The sequence below is a fragment of the Canis lupus genome, chromosome 21 (genome assembly GCF_003254725.2).
Source record: "Canis lupus dingo isolate Sandy chromosome 21, ASM325472v2, whole genome shotgun sequence".
NCBI lineage: Eukaryota > Metazoa > Chordata > Mammalia > Carnivora > Canidae > Canis > Canis lupus.
Genome location: NC_064263.1, coordinates 21112660 through 21132711, shown reverse-complemented (window position 1 = coordinate 21132711; position 20052 = coordinate 21112660). Strand labels below are relative to the sequence as shown.

Genomic DNA, 20052 nt, shown 5'->3' with positions numbered 1-20052 from the left:
ACAAAATCTTGCCTTTAGCAATCAAAGCAATGCAGCAAATGAGTCTAAATGCAGCCAGTTTGGGCTTTTAAACTTCTTAAGAAATCAAGTACAGTGGTCAGCAGGCCTGACTGAACTTTATTTTTCAAAGTGCAAAAAAACCAAATGCCTACAGGTAAGTGTGATACCCAGGAACACCTTTTCCTGTCGACCCTGGTCCGCTGACCCCTTACCTGTCCAGGCAGTATGGGAGAGGTACACCTGAGTGATAAGCCGGTGGCGCCCTGGGCCAGGATTCCGGAAGTCTGCCGGCTTAGGATGAATCATCTGAGCCTGGCCATCTGGATATAAGACCTAAGAAGTGAGAGAAATGAGAAAAAGGGACAGAAGAGCCATGAGTTTTCAATAAAGCTGCGCTGTCTGTTCTGAACCTCAAAACAGAAGGAAAAGAAGACACTAGCCTTCATTAAACACTGTTCCTGGAGTGGGGACTAACACTGTTGACACCTCTGCATTCCCTGCCCCAAACAAAGTAACATTTGATCAAGGTTTCCTAAATTTTTGCTGAAGAAGTGATAGGAATAAAGTCCCTTTATTAAGTATAAGAATAGATAAAAATACTAATCCTGATGTGAAGAGCCTTCTTAGCACCCCATCAGGATGACTTTCTCTCTTCTTGGCTCTCCATCATACATCATGGACTAGCACCCACCACCCAGTATTAAGAATAATTTTGTGACTTCATTCTTTCCATTAGATTATAAGTAGCTAAGAAGCTCTTTCTACTGCTCTGTCAATGAGGGGTCTACTCTGTTAAAAAACAGAATTCCAACCAAGTAAATTTGAAGATCTAATTGGCTTTAATAAGTATCTAGCAAGTAAATGCACCAAGGAGCTGTACAAAATGGGAAGGATACATTCCTGGAATAGGTTGAAACTGTAATTAAGTCTTGGTTTCCTGTCATAGGGAAAAATGACTCCAATTTGGACTTGTTTGTTTGTTTGTTTGTTTGTTTGAACAGCTGGCAGTTCTCATATCTCACGCACTGCCAAAGTACTTTCCTCACCATCCTAGGGAAGCCTCACTGCTATTTGTGCAGACAGCCTCTTGCACTATACAGTATAGAAATGAACTAAACCAACAAATGCAGCTTATCCGAGAACCACATGGCCTTGACAAGAGAAATATACCGCTAAGGACAAAGTTGGGAACTACACAGGCCTTTCAACTTTGAAACTATGGAGAGGCCTGTCTCAGCCCACCTGCCCCATAATGAGAGAGAACTTCTATTGCCTCCATGTTGATCTCAAACTTCCTAAATGATTATATTTTTCTTTCCAGTTTATCTCTTAACTCAGGCAAAAGACCCAGAAGGCAAAACATCTCCTGATGGTACCAAAACTATCCCCTCAAGCAATAACAATGCCCTGAGCTGGCAAGATCCCTTGTAGTTGACTCCAAGACAATGAGTGACTTGATTTTACTGCCCGCCTGCAAGTACCCACCGACTTTTGTACCATGTTTTCCTCATATAAACCTGGAAGTATTTTCAGAACTTTGGAAACCATCTTGGAGACACTAGTCTACTGTCTTCCCAGGGCTGGCCTCACTAAAAGGAATTCTTGTCTTGCTCACCACAGCTCCTTTCTGTCTTTGGATTTTGTCAGTGGCAAGTGGTCAAATCTGGTCTATTTGGGACCCTCGGGGCCAGATGCTCTTGAACTCCTGCATCCTGGCTACAATAATCACCTTTCATTTGCCCAGAACAGAAGAAGTGCTGGACTAGACAGCACTTTCCTACCATTAAAGCTGTCCCACAAGGGGCAGTGAGTTTCCCACCTCCCTACCTCCCCACCTGTAGGGGCATCAGAACAGTTTAGCCATGCACTGAACCGCCTTGGGAGATTTTTCAGTAGAATCTAATAATCTGCCTGCAATTTCATTTATGCTCAGTTGGTCACTGAGCTTTTTCTCAGGGATGAATGTGAACCAGTAGTTCTCCCCGCTACCTGCACATTAGAATCACATAAGAGTTCTCAAAAAAAAAAAAAAAAGTACTGATACATATGGGCCCTACTCTCAGAATTCCAACTTAATTGGTGTAAGCTGAGGCCCGTGCATCATTACTTTTTAATGCTTTCCTCATGAGTATTCTAAAGTGCAGGTAGGGTAGAGAACCATTAACGTATAAAAAAGAAAACTATAGTACAACTTCACAGCCAACTCAGAATTAGTTCTTTGTGGGTCTTCTGATTTGTAATAAAGAATTCCTTTTTACAAAAAAAGGAATTCCTGCTGGGAAGTCAGAGGTTTTCTTTCCCTCTACTGTCACCATAGGCAAACCTTCAGATCCTGACTCATTCTTACCTCTTCCAGAAAGCCTTCCCTTCCTGTTCCTGGCTATTCTGTCCTCAGATTGTACTTACTATCTGTGCTTGCATCCCTACTTTTATTGGCAGTCCTTCTGCCTAAAATACCTCCCCTAGCTTCTATCCTTCGCTCTTACTCATCCTCTTAGACCTCTCCATGCATCAATGTCTCCATAAAGCCTTTCTTTTCCTCAGCCTCCAACCACACTCTCTAAATTAAATTCTCTCCATTGCATGTATGTGTATTTTAAGCATATTACAGAATTTTTTTTATGGTAGCCAAAAAATGGAAATACACCTGTAGGGGAAGAAAATTAATTTTCTCTCTACTCTTCTAGATTCTTAGCTAAGATCACTCTTATAATGAAAGACAGATAAACAGGAAAAAAAACAAACACAAGTTTAATAACATGTATACACTGTATACATGGGAAATACCTGGGAAAACTGATTAACTCCCTGAAATGGCTCAAGCCATCACCTTAAATACCATCTTCCACTAAAGACAAAAGAAAAGCATTGTGGAGGGAGGGGGCCAGTTTTGGCTCAATGAACAAGCATAGTAAGCAAGGGTAAGACTATTATATTAAAAAAAAATTTTTTTAAAGGTAATCTCTACACCCAATCTGGGGCTCATACTCACGACCCTCAAGATCAAGAGTTGCATTCTCTACCAACCGAGCCAGCAAGGTATCCCTGTTATGCACATTTAAACTGGTGTCTGCCCCAGTGTTAAGAGTTTCTAGAGATTTAGTCATCCTTCTCTTCCTAGTACAGAGCAAGACACCTTTACAAATGGTGATCTTCCTTATAAATGAAAATTTACCTCACAAAAGGGCAATTTCTCTGTTTTCAGAGATTCCCCAGTGTCTTCAGCCTCTCAAAAATAATTATCCCAAAATAATCCTTAGCCGGAGGCATATTTAGGATGGCATATTGTGCTCCCTTTCATTCCTGTCTTTGAAACTTCCAAAGTAGTTTCACACTCCGGAAGCTGAGTCAGTACAATGCTCCATTATTTCACTGCACCAGTCAGTCTCTTACTCTTTAGAGTAAGTCAGCTCCATTTAAACAGCTGTGTCTTATTTCAGAAGGCAGTGTTGCAGATGGGTTCCCAAAGTTTGGCCTATATAGTATGAGAGCAATCAGGTATTTAGAAAGAGGCCACAGGATCCTTATCCTGTGCACATCTGAATGATGAGTAAACTTCCGTTTTATAAGTGCATGCCCATTCATCTTTCACTGAAAATGCAAATCCCGAGGGCAGGAATTCTGACACCTTTGCAACCCTAGCACTTATCATGTGCAACAGAGTAAGTACTGCTACGTGGATGGATGGATGAGTGGGTGGATGGGTGAGTTGGCAGTACTCTTGGTGGGGCTTAACTGCAGGCTGGTCCAAATTGATTAGTGTCTCCAGTGCATGTGGCATGTGTCTCTAATATATCTAACTTAGGAAAAAATACTCCCTAGTGATTGCTTTCTTCAACCCTTAAATTTTGCTCACCAAGCTGACCCACCCACAGCCTGAAAAGGACTTATTATAGTTTGCTTGTAGCCCTGAAAATACCAAGTCTTAACCTCACATTACAAAACTAGAAAGGCCCCTGTCATGTAGTAAAACCTTACTGAGTATCAGGGGCTTTATATACTTCATCTCCTTTCAATGTCAATTGTTCCTATTTGTTAGTTGTAGAATGTGAGGTACAGAGTTTAAAGTAACTTGCTCCAAACCACAATCAGCAAAAGAGATGGGATTCACACCCAGATTCTTTCTCAAAAGACTCATCTCTTCTTCCGCATTTTCTGTCCTCAGGTAGAAATTACAGGGCTGCTGAAGTTAAATCTTTCAACAGTCAGTGTGGAAGCTCCAAGGGAACCAAAACCTGACAGACCTGGACCTTCACAGTGCTCTGAGGGTCCTGCACATGTTCCAGGGTCGCATCGACATCCAGGGCCACAACCAATCCAGATGTAAACCGCAAAGGGTTGTCTGACTCGCCTGCTGGCTCAATGATGGTGGCTGAAGCTTTGTGGATCTGTAAGCAAGAAGAATACACAATGATTCTAAAGCCAGGTCATCCCCGGGCAACAAAACATGATCCGCGCACCCTTCTGTCTCCTTATCAGCAGGCGGACATGTGTGAGCCAATCAGAAGAAAGGCCCCAGACCAGATGCTCAATTGGTTAAAGAAGATTACCAAGGTGAACACTTTTGACTGACTGAACAGATGTGGCCTGACCTGCTCTGGAAGGGGGAGGTGCAAGAAGGTACTCTGCCTCAGCATGGTCTGTAGAATTTTGACCACTTCCACAGGTTTGGATGTCATGAGTCGGGGCATAAGGTCAAGAAGTTTGTCCACAAAGCTGTCCTGTAGGTGGGGCAAATCAGCAATAAAACACCTGGAGAACAAACAGAAGCAAATGACTAGGCATTCATTTATACAGGCTGAACTCCATATATATGCCAAACACTGATGTAGAAGACGTGATGAACTGAAGAAGCCCTTGGCTCCTGACTGAGAGAGCCAGGCACCTAGATAACTAAGTCTGGTGATACGATTATCCCAATAGCCTTGTTTATTGAACACCGATATGTGCCAGACATACTCTGTGTTTTATTTTTATTTAGTTAGTTGTTGTTGTTTTTTTAATTTTTTATTTATTTATGATAGTCACAGAGAGAGAGAGAGAGAGAGGGAGGCAGAGACACAGGCGGAGGGAGAAGCAGGCTCCATGCACCGGGAGCCCAATGTGGGATTTGATCCCGGGTCTCCAGGATCACGCCCTAGGCCAAAGGCAGGCGCTAAACCGCTGCGCCACCCAGAGATCCCTATTTAGTTAGTTTTTAAAGATTTTATTTATTTGACAGAGAGACAGAACAAAAGAGTGCAAACAAGCACCGCACACAAACGAGGGAAGGGGCAGGGAGAGGGAGAAACAGACTCCCTGCAGAGCAGGGAGCCCGATAAGGGCCTTAATTTCAGGACCCTGGGACCATGACTCAAGCTGAAGGCAGACACTTCATCGACTGAGCCACCCAGGAGCCCCTGTGTTTTATATGATCTTATTTAATCCTCCCAGAAAGCCTGTGCATTGGTGGAATTATTATTTTCATATTATAGATTCATTGATTTAACAAATATGCCTTTAAGACTTAGCAAGTGCCAAGTACCATCACAGGCACCAGGAACGTAACAGTGAGCAAAAGAGAAGAAAATGCCTATCATAATGAGGCTTTTTTTTTTTAAGATTTTCTTAAGAAAAAAAAATATTTTTATTTATTATTCACGAGACAGAGAAAGAGAGAGAGAGAGAGAGAGGCAGAGACATAAACAGAGGGAGAAGCAGGCTCCTCGCAGGGAGCCGGATACGGGACTCAATCTTGGGACCAGAATCCCGCCCTGAGCCAAAAGCAGACTCTCAACTGCTGAGCTACCCAGGCATCCCATTGAGGCTTGTATTTATTGATGGGAACACTGAGATTCAGAGAAAATGATGTTGCAATGAGGCTTTAAATATTTAAGTAACTCATTCCCAGCTCTGGTTCCACAGTACTTCTGCCTTGTCGAAGGAGACAGTCAAAAAATATTTCACTGAGGAGGTGATTATCAGTGCAAGGACTCAGGGACTGAATGAAAAAAGAATGTCCAACTTTAAACAACAATTGTGGAACTCTGGCATACCACAGCTATCTCCTTCCCAAGTCTCCTCAACCCAACTGTGCAACAACAGACTCTCCACCTTAAAGAACCTACAACCAAAAGTAAAACATGAACACAGTTGAGATCTGAAGCCAGGATCTTAAAGGGCCGAGCTGAATGTCTCATTTGCTCTCATTGGTGAAGCATGGTGTTGCAACTCAGCCCTACAGGAAGCTGTAGCACCCAGATGAAGACTGACAAGTGCAGAGTCATGTAAACTTCAGGTCTGGTAAAGTTCGGCGGGGCAAAGATAAGGAATGGAAGAATGAAATATTACACTTAATAAATGTTAGACTATAAAATCCTATAAGTGCCTTCCTCTTAGTATTATATTGCCAGTACACACCATATATGGTCGGTCACTAACTACCATTTTTTTGCCAAGCCTTCCACTCATCTAGTGCAACTTCTTTAACCAATTTACTCTATAGAGAATTTTGAGAAAACAGAGCTGTACTGCAGAATAAAAGTTATAGAATTATGGAACAATTTCTTATAGATTATAGAAAAATATGGAAATTTAAGAACAGTGGTGAAAAGAACATGCAAGTTGAGATTTTTCAACAAAAAAGCTTATGTTTCACCATGTAATACTTGCCGCTTTTTGTGGCTCAGCTGAATGCTGAATCCAAATGATTTCTGATGTTTTCACTATACCATTTACATTTACATTACCATGTACATTTAGGTCGGTTTTTTTTTTAAGATTTTTTATTTATTTATTCATAGAGACACAGAGAGAGAATGAGAGTCAGAGACACAGGCAGAGGTAGAAGCAGGCTCCATGCAGAGAGCCCGACGTGGGACTCGATCCAGGGTCTCCAGGATCACACCCTGGGCTGCAGGCGGCACTAAACCGCTGCACCACCGGGGCTGCCCCTTTAGGTCAGTTTAAAGAAGTTTATATGCCACTAAAGAAAATACACAATTAGGGCACACTGCCACAGATAACAGGTTGGCTGAATGGGTTAAACCAAGGGTTCTGGCTTTGATTGCTCTTGTTGCCCTGTACGTGCTATTCTGTACATAACCAAGGTTTAATAAGCTAGAAGGTAATGAAATACTTACCTCTGAAAAAAGTCCACTTCCTGTAAAAATTTTTCACACATCCCAAATAAGGGGTCAACTCTGTAGAAAGAAAAGAGAAACAAACAATACACATACTTTGTTTATGTAGTCTTCCAATTGAGGACTAAATTCCCAGAAACCTGAGTCTACCTAAAAGGAGAATGAGAGTACATTATCAAAATTATCTCTAAGAGAAAAGAGCAGACTCCTAGTGGACCTGGGGGTGAAATATCTGCCAGTACCCAGACCCGATTCAAACACTGCAATGACTGTTAGGCTCAAAATCAAGGACTGTCACAGGCCACGCCTGACATCAGACTGACGTAAGGATACAGGACAGAAGCACAGCTTGTGGGCAATGCAGCATCATACTCCTCCTTTGCGGAAGTCCTCAAAGGTGTCCAGTCAGCAGTCCACAGAGCTTTCTGGGAGCTCTGATCTTGCCGTGGACAGCTGAGGTACAAGGAGATAACCTCTACATCTGGTGAGCTTGGAGACCATCCTGGGTTAGAAGTCTCATGCTTCACAGGTGCTAACATCTCTTGAAACAAATCCATAGGCATACCTTCCAGTTAGAAGAATCATTGCACTCAATGGAGGCCAAAGCTATGGTATCTGTACCAGGTAATTACAGTTCATTGATGGTTCCTTCTGTTCTACATGCAATTTTCTCAGTCATCATTTCTACTATGGCAGCGTTACCTAGTAATATAGCTAATGCTACCAGGTTTCTAAGGAACAGACTAAAAAATTAACCAAAGGTCAGATTCTCATGCAGAAGGGGAAAAGGTTTTGTTACTATTCTGCCCAAAGACAATGTTCTTTCTTTACTAACTTGACTCTTTATTTCTTGTAATTTCTGAATAAAACTTTTCATTTATTTTCATTAATGTATTATTCATTACAGGAATAAAGTGCCAGTGAAGAAAAACACTATTTCCTTATATAAAAACATGGGGAAAAAATGAGGTTTTTTTTTGAAGATTTAATATTTATTTATTTGAAAGAGAGTGCCCAAGAGCAGGGAAGCGGCGGTGGAGGTGGGGGTGGCAGGGAAGGGCAAAGGGAGAGAATCCTGAAGCAGACTTCCCACTGAGTGCAGAGCCCTGCGTTGGGCTCAATCCCATGACCCATGAGATCATGACCTGAGCCAAAACCAAGAGTCAGTTGCTTAACCAACTGAGCCACCTAGGCACCCTACTGGTGTTAAGGCTCTTAATAACCTAGTTTAGTCTTTCTTCTGAAATGTAAGCTCCATGAGAATAGGGATTTTGTATTAATCATCCTGATATATATTTCCTGACACAAGCAGTTATTCAATAAATATCTGCTGAATGAACAAGTAAACGAGAAATGACAAATGGAAACTTACTCTACAAGCAACACACATTTGAATTCTTTTCCTAAAAAACAGGTAGCACTTGAAACTTTCTTAACTCTGATAAACTACCAGAAATGGAACTGAAATTTGATAGTGAGGTTCACCTACTGAAGATCTCCAGGAGAGGGCTGGAAAGGACACCTCCAGCTAAGCAGAGGGTGAAAGGAAAGCAATTCGGCCAAGCAGCATCAATTTGGGGCCTACTTATATAGAGTCATCTTGGAGAGCTTCCAAAATAAAGATTTGGGAACCCTCTCTTAAGCCCCAAGCAGAGCAGAAAGCCTCAACTACATGCTATGTGAAGTAGGTCTTTACCATTAAGAACATCCACTTTTTTCTTGACATGAAGAAGGAAAGCAGGAGAAAAGTGAAGTCCACTGGGCAAACACTGACTTGCAGGTGACTTGTAATTGTAAGTATGCAAAGACAATGGGAAATTACTAGACATTATAAAGATAATCAGAGACCAAGCAGACCTCAATGAGATAAAGTCAAGGCAAGAAAGTACAGAAAACTTTAAACATTCTAATAAATAATGTCAGTGAGATTAAAGAGGAGTTGTGAAAGGATACTGCACTGATAAATCAAGAGAAACTGCTACAGAAAGGGCACACAGAAGAAAGCACACTTGGAAATGAACAGCAATAATGAAATCAACTCAATAATAAAGGAATAGTACAATGAAAAGTGAGGAAAACTGAAGCAGTAACCTAAAAGGAGCATATTAAGGAATTTATGCAGAAGAGTAGAAAAACTAAGAAATTGAAATTATGAAAAAAAAGATAAGAGATAAGGAAAACATCCAGAAGACACAACATCCAGTATGACAGACTGGAGTGGATGCAAGCAGTAGTGATTAGAGAAACAATGGAGGGGAAAAGGTCCCTGAGTGGAAATTATACTTCTGAGTCCCATTGAAGGTCAGTGAAAACACTGAAAAGGAACATAAACCTACACATATCTTGGTAGAATTTCTGAATTCTTAAAAAAAAAAAGTTGGTAGCTCTGAACCAAGAAAAATAAGCTCCCTATAAAGGAAAGATAACCAGACAGACATCAGACATTCTAACTGTAACATTAAATACTAAACAGTAACACAGCAAGATTTACAGAGTTCTGAAAGAATTCCAATTATGTATAAGAGCAAAAGAAAGGCAGTTTCAGACATGCAGGGTCTCATATACTTATTCAGAAAAACAAGAACTACAGGAACTAGACCGTGTTCTAGTCAAATAGTGAATTAGAACAAGGAATTTCAAAAAGCAACTGTGGTACCAAAAAAAAAAAAAAAGTGGTGAGCAATTTGGAACTAATTCTGAAAAAGTACCTAAAAGATTAATGCATACTTTAAGAGAAGATTTTTAAAATAAGAGATACATAATAAAAACATAATAAGCTGAAACTAAATTCCAAATTATTTAACAGTATGAGACAAATAAAAACACAACTTTCATCTTGATCTGATAGGATCTTGCTGGAAGTAACCATAAAGTCTATTTAACTTTTCACACTGATAAATATAAGTTGAATGTATTTAAAATATAAGTAAAAATACTATTTATATACTAATGTCAGCTAACATTTATCAAGTATTTCTTGAATGAGTCAGGCAGTATTTTAAGAGCTTTACATATAATAATTTGGTAATCCTTACAATGATCCTGTGAGGGCAAAGCAGATATTAGTATTATCCCAGTTTAACTCGTGGTTAACAAATTGAGGCACAGAAGCATTAAGTAACCTGTCTGAGGTCACTAAGTTTGCAAATGGTGGGAGTCAAGATCTGAGTCTAAGCAACAGGAACCACAACCCTCTTAAGCTTCTACTGCCTCTCTTTTGAAAAGGTTAGAAGTAGGGTCAGAACTTTCAAACCCCTGGAAGAAACAAAGAAAACCACCAATCTAACAAAAGTCAAGAAAGAAAAAAAAGGAAGGAAGGAAGGAAGGAAGGAAGGAAGGAAGGAAGGAAGGAAGGAAGGAAGGAAGGAAGGAAGGAAGGAAGGAAGGAAGGAGAAAGAAAGAAAGAAAGAAAGAAAGAAAGAAAGAAAGAAAGAAAGAAAGAAAGAAAGAAAGAAAGAGTGCATACAAATGGAAAGTGTAAAATACTACAGTACTAGTAAAGATCAAATATATTACAGTCTTTGTATAATGATGTGGAAACATAGAATATCGCTGGATGAAGTGAAAAGGAAGCAGAGCACAAAGTATAGTACGATTCCATTTTATATTAATACATACACATTTATAATCCATATGTATTTAACTAGCTTGGGAAGAGTCTGTTGACAGTTGTTTTAGAAGGGGTAGATTGCCAGAGAACCTTCACTTACTCTGCAATATTTACATTTTTTTACAATAATCATACACACTCTGAAGAATATATCTATCGTCTTTTTTTTTTTTAATCTATCATCTTTAAATAAAAAAGTGTAGATGCCAAACTAGCACCTATCTTTGCTCAGCTATGACTGGCAAATAGTAGGGATTAAACATTTGTTAAATGAATGTATGGCTGTCTGTAAGATTAAATCACTACCTGATTTTATCACTGTCAAGATAAGTGAAAAAATAAAATAACATTCAGAATGTTCTTTCTGACCTGGTATTTTTCAGTGCTTACTTAAATACATTTCTTTCTCTATGCTACTTTTAGACTGACATAACCAGTAGACTGAGTATCAGATGTGTCTTCCACCTGGGAATGAGCTACTACAATGTATCAAATCTATGATCCCACCATCCTTTATTTTGTGAAACATCAAGAAACAAAAAACCCCGCTTTCAATCAAAGTATGGCACATCATCAAAATATCTTATTTCAGACAAGTTAAAATTTAAATTGTGCATTTCAGAATCGATTAAATATGGCAATTCTTTTTTTTTAAAGATTTTATTTATTTATTCATGAGCGACAGAGAGAGAGAGAGAGAGGCAGAGACACAGGCAGAGGGAGAAGCAGGCCCCATTCAGGGAGCCTGATGTGGGACTCGATCCTGGGTCTCCAGGATCACGCCCAGGGCTGCAGGCGGCGCTAAACCGCTGCGCCACCTGGGCTGCCCTAAATATAGCAATTCTATTAGAAAGTCTAACAGTGAGCTCTTACTATGTACCACGTACCATGTTAAGTGCTTCTCCATGTATTATCCTATTTATTCTTCATAAAAATGCCGTAAGACAGATGCTGTCATCATTCTCTTTTTACAGACAGGGAAACAAGGCACAGGGAAGCTTAAAAAAATATCATGCAAAATCTAACAACCAATAAGTGGAGAGGTATGGGTTTGAACAAGGTAGTCTCACTACACAATACATTCAATCTTTTCTTTTGTGTTTAATGCCTGGGAGAGCTTATGAGTCCCTTAAGAAGAGAAAAAATGGCTCCTGGCGCTAAATTCTTAAAGAGATCCAGACAACAAGAATGTCCTTGTTGCTTATGAAGTCCTATGTTGTGCTGTAGGCTACAGAGAGCCAGTAGAGGGGTTTTCCAGAGACCTAGTTTGACCCAAAGATAGAACCCGGAATATCTGGAAAAAACGAAGAATTGGCCCCTTAGCAAATTTTTCCCAGTATCTTTTCACTTCTCATTAACCGTGGTGAGATCTCTCAATGTATCCGTAAGTGTCTTTGAAAGGACTGTGCCACCCTTTTGGCTGGCCACACATCTTACCCTCGAGTAGTCCGTGCTGTTACTATAAGTTGCAAGGCTTTGGCCTGCAGCCTCATGTGATGTATAATCACCACCTGTTTATTCTCCACACCACTGTACATGAATTCCATTTTATAAGTCTCTTCCATGATCTATAAGAAAGGTAATTAATGATCAGTAAAAATATCATAACAGTCTTGAGAGGAGCACAGAATTCTAGGCGAAAATTCTGAACTAAATTATTTTTTAATGCTTATGCTTTAACACTGAACTGAGATTATTTAAGTGCCTATGGTGAGAGAAATCAGGACAATCTGAGAGATTAATATGTATTGAGAGAAATTAACATAGTGTATCTTATGAAATAAAATTGTAAAGCACTGCTTATTGCCCTAAACCAAAACTACTGTGCTGTGGGAACAAATGAGTAAACACTGTATGGAAGCCCAACCCTAGGAAAAGTCCTCAAGAATTTGGCATCAGGAACCATTAACCATGTATTAATCATCCAGGCAATTGTTCTATGTGCCTGGTCTACTGAAGGGAGTTTGAACAGAGAACAAGTGCAGAAAACAATGTCTATGACCCAGTGCATTAAGTTCTTGCTCTATTCTACCCAAATCAGCTACTCCCATCCAAATGACACTTCTCTCTCCATTCTGTGCCTCCCTTCCTGAGGGTTTTGAGGTCAGAGAAAGGACTCCAGGCTCTCCGACAACTGGCAGAAAAATAAGTTAACTAATTACACAGTGCCTCAGTTTTCCTATCTGTAAAGAGGGAAGAAATAGCCCCCAAGTCATAAAATTTAAAGAATAAAATGGAGCATGGAAAGCGTTTAGCACAGTATCTGTCACCCAGCAATGATAATTCCTTTGCCCTCTTTCTTCTAGGCTACTACTCTCTGGTCCCATCACTCCCATTCAGGGGCTCTAGTCATTAGGTTCTACTCCCCTACAATAAGCTACACAGCAGATCTTCAAGGAAGTCTGGATCATAGGAGAGATTAAATAGAGAAATGGGAAGAAAACACAATGGGTATCAGAAGATCTGGGCTGAATTTCCTAATTCTACTACCTATACCTCTATAAATTTAACCTTGCTAGGCCTTAACTATTTAATCTATAAAATGACTTAATATTTATTCTTCCTAATGAGACTACTGTGTTAATTAAAATAGATTTGAAATCATTTAGTAACTATAATGTAACAGTGATTAGCTTGCTACTGGGTCATAATCACTGCGTCATATATAGACTCACTACCTGGAAGACAGGTCCCAGAAGAGTTCACCAAATCCCAATGCTTATGAATGAAGGGAAACTGATCAAAGCTAGAAAGAAATAAACTCAAGGTACATATAATTAAATGCTATTTAATGAACTGAGGAGTACATAAGGACATTTTAATATTCAAGAGATGGTGCAGGCTAAAAATAAAAACTTCAAAATGAGTTCAGATACATTTTCAGATGAAAGATTCATGACCGTATTGATTGGATTTTAGTATATCTGAAATACAAACTGATAATATTTTAGAACACTAAAGCTACTTAGAAATCATCCAGTTAAGTTGCCATATTTTACAGAGAAGGAAAAATCCAGGAAGTTAAGCAACTTCAGTTATCACCCAACAAATTAGAGGTCAACCTGAGACTAGAACCGAGATCCCCGTCTCCAAAGTGACTGCTGTGTGGGCTAATTATGCTGCTTCTCCTATTACTAACTTCTGTCATGGGCTGGAACTGAGGAGGGCACAGCAGAAGCGTGGAACCACGTGAAAGCCTCTGGTTCCAACTTAGACAATTCTGGACAGAGATCCATTTGAGAAGGTCCCAATATGCTTACCTGTTTTGCTGCTGCGGAGGCCAAGTCACTCTGCTTCAAATATAATGGGGCAGCCACATTCCATAACTTTTCTTGCAAGGCCTACATAGACAAATCAGGAGAGAAAAGAACACAGAGGTCACCAAGATTGGCATATATCATTTGAACCTTCTGTGTTTGTTTTGCTTTGGAAATCTACTGGATTAGGACTTCCTCTCAATCTTATTCTTTTAAGCTAGTAAGCCCTGTTATAAAGAAAGAGGAAACCAAAGGTCTGAATTCCTCCTCATTCAATCGAATTCCTGGTTCTAAGGCCCTATATTCAGATCAGACCAGTGCTTGTAAGCAGAGGGCAGGAACCATGTAGGTCTCACCAAAATGTGCAAGCAAGCGAGCTTCCAGGGCTCTCTCCCTTCTTGTTCCTACTGCCACTAGGCTACCTTGGCTGCCTAAACCCTTCTTCCCTGACTGTGGTTCTTTTATTTTGCCCCATGTTCACTCCTTTGAAGAGCCCCATCACCTTATTGACATATCCACATTAGAAATCTAGAAGCTTTTGTAGGTTCCTCCCTCTCCCTCAATCTCTCTATGTTCAAAACTATCACTAAGAGCCACAATTATACCTTTCATATCTCTCCTCTCAGCTGTATGGCCCCATTTCTGATCTCTTCTGTAGTCCCTTATTTTCAGTCCTTCTTAATTGTAGACATAGCCTAATACCTTTACAGAAAACCTAGACTAACAATGTCCAGTGGAAATATAACACAAGGGGCTCCTGGGTGGCTAAGTCAGTTAAGCGTCCAACTCTTGGTTTCAGCTCAGGTCATGATTTCAGGGTTCTGGGATCAAGCCCTGCATTGGGCTCCCTGCTCAGGAGAAGTCTGCTTCTCCCTCTGCTTCTACACCCCCACTCCATTAATAAAATCTTTTTTAAAAAAATTGCAAAACAAACCTTACATATAATTTTACATTTTCTAGTAGCCACATTTTTAAAAGTTGAAAGGTGAAATTAATTATGAAAGTAGGGGATCCCTGGGTGGCGCAGCGGTTTGGCGCCTGCCTTTGGCCCAGGGCGCGATCCTGGAGACCCGGGATCGAATCCCACATCGGGCTCCCGGTGCATGGAGCCTGCTTCTCCCTCTGCCTGTGTCTCTGCCTCTCTCTCTCTCACTGTGTGCCTATCATAAATAAATAAAAAAAAAAAAAAAAAAAAAAAAAAAATAATTATGAAAGTAGTTTACTTAACCTAGTATATTTAAGATATAATTCCACTATAAAATCAGTATTCTTTTTAGATTAGTATTTTTTAAAGTTAATAGTTTATATTCTTTTTTCATACTAAGTCTCAGAAATCGCGTGTATTTTGCATTTATAGCACATCTCTTTTTTTTAAAGTTTTTTTTTTTAGATTTTATTTATTTATTCATGAGAGACACAAACACAGAGAGAGAAAGAGAGAGGCAGAGACACAGGCAGAGGGAGAAGCAGGCTCCATGCGGGGAGCCCAAGTGGGACCCGATCCCGGGTCTCCAGAATCACGCCCTGGGCTGAAGGCCGCGCTAAACCGCTGAGCCACCCGGGCTGCCCTTATGGTACATCTCAATTTGAACTAACATTTCAAGTACTCAACAGTCACATGAACCTGGTGACTATCCAGGTAGAAAGTAGCTGGTCTAAACTATACATACAAAAAATTTTAAAGCACCCAAATCATACTACCCTTCACAGAGTAGTTGTTTTTGAAAATTCACTTCTAATCATTTCTTATATATATGCTTTTTATATAGTTGTACTGTAAAAGCAGAATTGTGTATGCTTTTTTTTAATACATAACATTATACTATATTTTGTCATGATGCATAATTCTTCATAAAGATCATTACTGGCTACAGAATATACTGTCAGTAGATATGCCAAAATTTACTTAGCTTTTACCCTATAATCCATACCTACCTGCCTGCCTGCCTTTGGTTCTAAGTCTTTATCCCTTACCTACCCTGCCACTCCATGACACTGAATGAACAACATAGTTCTGTGTTCTTTGTAGGAATAATTTCTTTTCTTTTCCTACTATAGAAAAGTAGATTCTTTTTAAAGACCTGCTTGTATTCCTATGGAGAAGATAGCAAGCCAAAAAAGAACCAACACTGACATGGCACTCACTATTTATCAGATACTAGGCAAAGGGCTCTCACACACTCTGCTTGTTACCAACCCTTACCTAAGTAGAATTATCAGCCCTGTTTCATGGAAACTTGGAAAGGCGAAACAACTCTGCAAAGACCGCGGAAGAGTTTTTTGGGATAATGAAAATGTTCTGTATCTTGACTGTGGTGGTAGTTCCACAGGTATATATACATTTGAAAGAATCTATCTTGCCAAACAAGAGCTGTCTAAATCCCAACCCACTTCAGTGTACACACCTCCTTCCACATATATACACATACCTGCAAAACCCTAAGCTCACACATCTTAAGTAAGAAATAATTTCTAATGACTCCATTTATTCTGGCTTTGGTCAAATATCATAATCACTTTATTCTTTTTTAAGATTTTATTTATTCATTCATGAGAAACACACAGAGAGAGGCAGAGAGATAGGCAGAGGGAGAACCAGGCTCCCTGCAGGGAGCCTGATGAGGGACTTGATCCCAGAACCCCAGGATCATGACCTGAGCCAAAGGCTCAACCATTGAGCCAGCCACCCAGGTGCCCCTTACAATCACTTTAAAGACTAACGATGGGGGAAAAGAAAAAGACTAACAATGCTTGGAACTAAACCCAAGATAAAGGCTTATCAAGTGAGAAGGGGTCTCCTAAGTCCTAAGCCTAAATTTAGAACAGACCTCTGCTGCAGAAGGTGAAAGCTAACTGAAAGCTTCCTTTCCTGGCTACCAATTGTGTGTGTGTGTGTGTGTGTGTGTGTGTGTGTGTGTGTGTATATACAATCTGACTACCTAATACGGAATGTCAGTAAGGTGGCTATTTTAAGAACAGTGAAATCAACCTTTAATTAGTAAGATTTGGGCAAAGTGAAATCGGCATTTTAAGAAAATAATATAAAAGTTCTCTGCTAATCAAATTATTTAAAAAAATGAAAAATCTTGGATTCTAAAGAAAATGATTATCCAATCTGCTCTAATTATATAATGATAAATGAAACCTCCCAAATTAAAAAATGTAAATTCCCACACAAGTTAACAATTCTTTAATTAGAGACTAATATAATTACACTGCAGAGTACATAATGTTTCCACTGCTAAGCAGCTGCATAAGACTGTACATATTTACACTTACAGCCTCAAGAACTGCCAAATCCATTAAAGTGCTTTCTTATGTATTTTATGCACATAATAATCACAATCACAAACATAATGGATCCAAACTAACCTTGATGAGAAGAAGCTGACACCGAAGATAGGTAGCCGAGAAGTCAGCAACTCCTGCTAGTTCAGACTGAAGTTCTCCAAGTCTTTGCAGATCCCTGGAGTCAAGAAAACCCCAAGCCCAACATTGGATTGGGAGAATGACAGTCACATAAAGATCACATCAAAAGCATTTTACCACTTTATACCTAGTAAATTGGTCATAAATTTTTAAATGATGGCACCCAAGGCTGGAGTGATTATAATGAAATTGGTTCACTCACATTTTGATAGCAGTTTAAGCTGATACAAATTTTTTTAAGAAAATTTTATTTATTTATTCATGAGAGACAGAGAGAGAAGGAGGCAGAGACACAGGCAGAGGGAGAAGCAGGCTCCCTACAGGGAGCCCAATGCAGGACTTGATCCCGGGACTCCAGGATCATGCCCCGGCCGAAGGCAGATGCCCAACCACTGAGCCACCCAGGCATCCCTAGGCTGATACAATTCTTTTGGAAAGTAAAACTGTACTGCTGTAAGTCATACATATGGCCAAATATTTTGATCAGTAGCTTTATGCTGAGACATAATACTAAGAGAAATATCGAACAGAAATGAAATGCTTTATGCCCCACAATATTCCACTCTTATACTGGAACACTCTACAGATGTTAAAATATAAAATGGTAATAAAGTATATGACCTTAACTACGTGAAAACTCTATGTAGGAGAAAAATACAGCAAAGTGGTTTTCTGGACAGAGGTATGAAGGTACTTTTTACCCCCTTCTCCCAATTGGGCTTTATTTTCCAAGTGTTTTATATTATAGACAAGTATTTTTTGTATCATCAGGAAAAAAAATTTTTTTAAGATATTGTAGTAGATTTTGTTAGCTCCCTACCCAGTTAGCCATTCTCTACATTCTTCCTAACTGAACCTTGATTTTGTTCAGGGAAAGGTGTCCTCAAACCCATTTCCAGGTAGACTCCGACCAAACTAAGCCAATTTGTATATGTCATCTCCTTGGCTATGTGACCTAAGTTGGCCTTCTTAGTCCTAATTGAAGGACTTCTATTCCACACTTGGAGCAGTTTGGATATTGTCTCTCTGTGGGTCTGCCTCCATCTCTATCACACCCTAGACTGAACAAGAGTAGTTCAGATTAGTCCTGATTGCCACTGGCAGCCATACAGTAACTCTAAAAGAACAAAGCCTTGGGATAAAGCAAATGTTGAGGACAAGTAAAATCCAAACAGACAGAGAACTGGGTCTATAAAGATATAAATGAACTACTTGACCATACCATACTTAGAACTGCCTCAGATTTCTATTCATATGAGAAAATAAAAAGCCACTGTAAGCTAGTTTGAGATGAGGTTCCCGGATATCTGAAACTAAAAGCATCCTAGCTGGATACCAGTATAGAAAAAGTGAATGCAAAAATATAAAACCCAACTGCCTGTGGGCAAGAAAATACAAAGTGGTACACACAGATAAAATAGTTATGTGGGGGTTGGAATTACTGATTTAAATTTTTAATTTTTTGAATAGATAATACGTACCTAGTTATAGGATTAAACCAATAAGGTACAGATTTCAAAAGATACTACAGGATATGCAATTAAATTAGTCCACCTTCCTATCCCAAGGTGCTGCTAACCAGTACAGCTTTTCCAGGGGCAACTACCATTCGCAGTTTCTTTTAAAATCTTCTAAGGATACACTATACATCTACAAAACCCCCACGGTTTTTCTGTCTTCTTCTTTGGGGAGAGGTGTGTGTGTACGTATGTGTGTGCATGAGTGTGTGTGCCCATGCATGTGTGTATGTGTGTGAACTAATTATCCATTTCAGAAAGCATTCATGCAAAGCTATCTTGTTTTTTAATGACAACATCCAAATTTTAAGTAGAAATGACAGCTGTAGAGAACCTGAAGATTTGGGTCACAAGGGAAGCGGAGCTGCAGGGTTGGCATAACATAAAATTTCACAATAGCTTATACAAAACTGTCCATTTGACTAAGCCCCTCCCTCTAATCTCATGCAACTCTAAGAGCGAATGCTGTGTCCTATGGACCTTGGTATTAGAAGGAGATACCCTAGAAAGGAACACCAAATGAATTATTTCCAAAGTGACTGAAGAAATTGGGGCCTGTGGGTTATATATCATCTGAGAGTTTTGGTGGCTTGAGGGGTTCCTGGAGAGCTAGCTCATGTGTTGGAATCCAGCACAATAAAAGGCAAGACCCTATACTAGCTAACCATACCTGCGAAATGCTACAAGATGCCAGCTGGTCTCTCTTTCACATCTCTGATATCTCCCATACAAAGACAGCCTCAAATCACTTTATTTCTAAACCGCTTCCTCTCCAGAAGATTCCGCCTCCTGTTATAATTACAGAGGCCATGACCAGCTGACTATACATTAGCTGATGGCTGCCAGGTGTTAAGCTATTCTACAGACCCTGCACTGAAGCAATTGTTCTCAATTGTACAGAACAAGATGTAACCCAACCAGCCATGGGAAATCCGAACTACTATCCTAGGAGCAAAAAAAGAAACATGCTAGCCCTAGACAAAATGCTGTCATCCTACTGTCTCCTCTCTGTGCCTCTTTATGCCTACAATCCTCAGGAAGCCTAAGCTTAAACATCCCTCAGGAAACTATGAACTCTTTAATGAGAAAGGTACAAATAGCACTTCTATGTGCACTAT

At 39.8% G+C, this 20052-nt stretch overlaps 1 protein-coding gene across 4 annotated transcripts in view; it reads right to left on the bottom strand.

Annotated features, from left to right (window-relative positions):
• Positions 1–20052, bottom strand: part of INTS4 (integrator complex subunit 4) — a 110880-nt gene that overhangs the window by 4105 nt on the left and 86723 nt on the right. For all 4 annotated transcript variants that reach the window (XM_025419542.3, XM_049098728.1, XM_049098730.1 and 1 more), the window contains 7 exons: positions 17361–17454; positions 13992–14072; positions 12169–12299; positions 7122–7181; positions 4593–4752; positions 4245–4388; positions 213–333 (listed from right to left, as the gene is read on the bottom strand). In XM_025419542.3, the coding sequence (XP_025275327.3) occupies positions 213–333; positions 4245–4388; positions 4593–4752; positions 7122–7181; positions 12169–12299; positions 13992–14072; positions 17361–17454 (791 nt within the window). The remainder of the gene's footprint in view (positions 1–212; positions 334–4244; positions 4389–4592; positions 4753–7121; positions 7182–12168; positions 12300–13991; positions 14073–17360; positions 17455–20052) is intronic.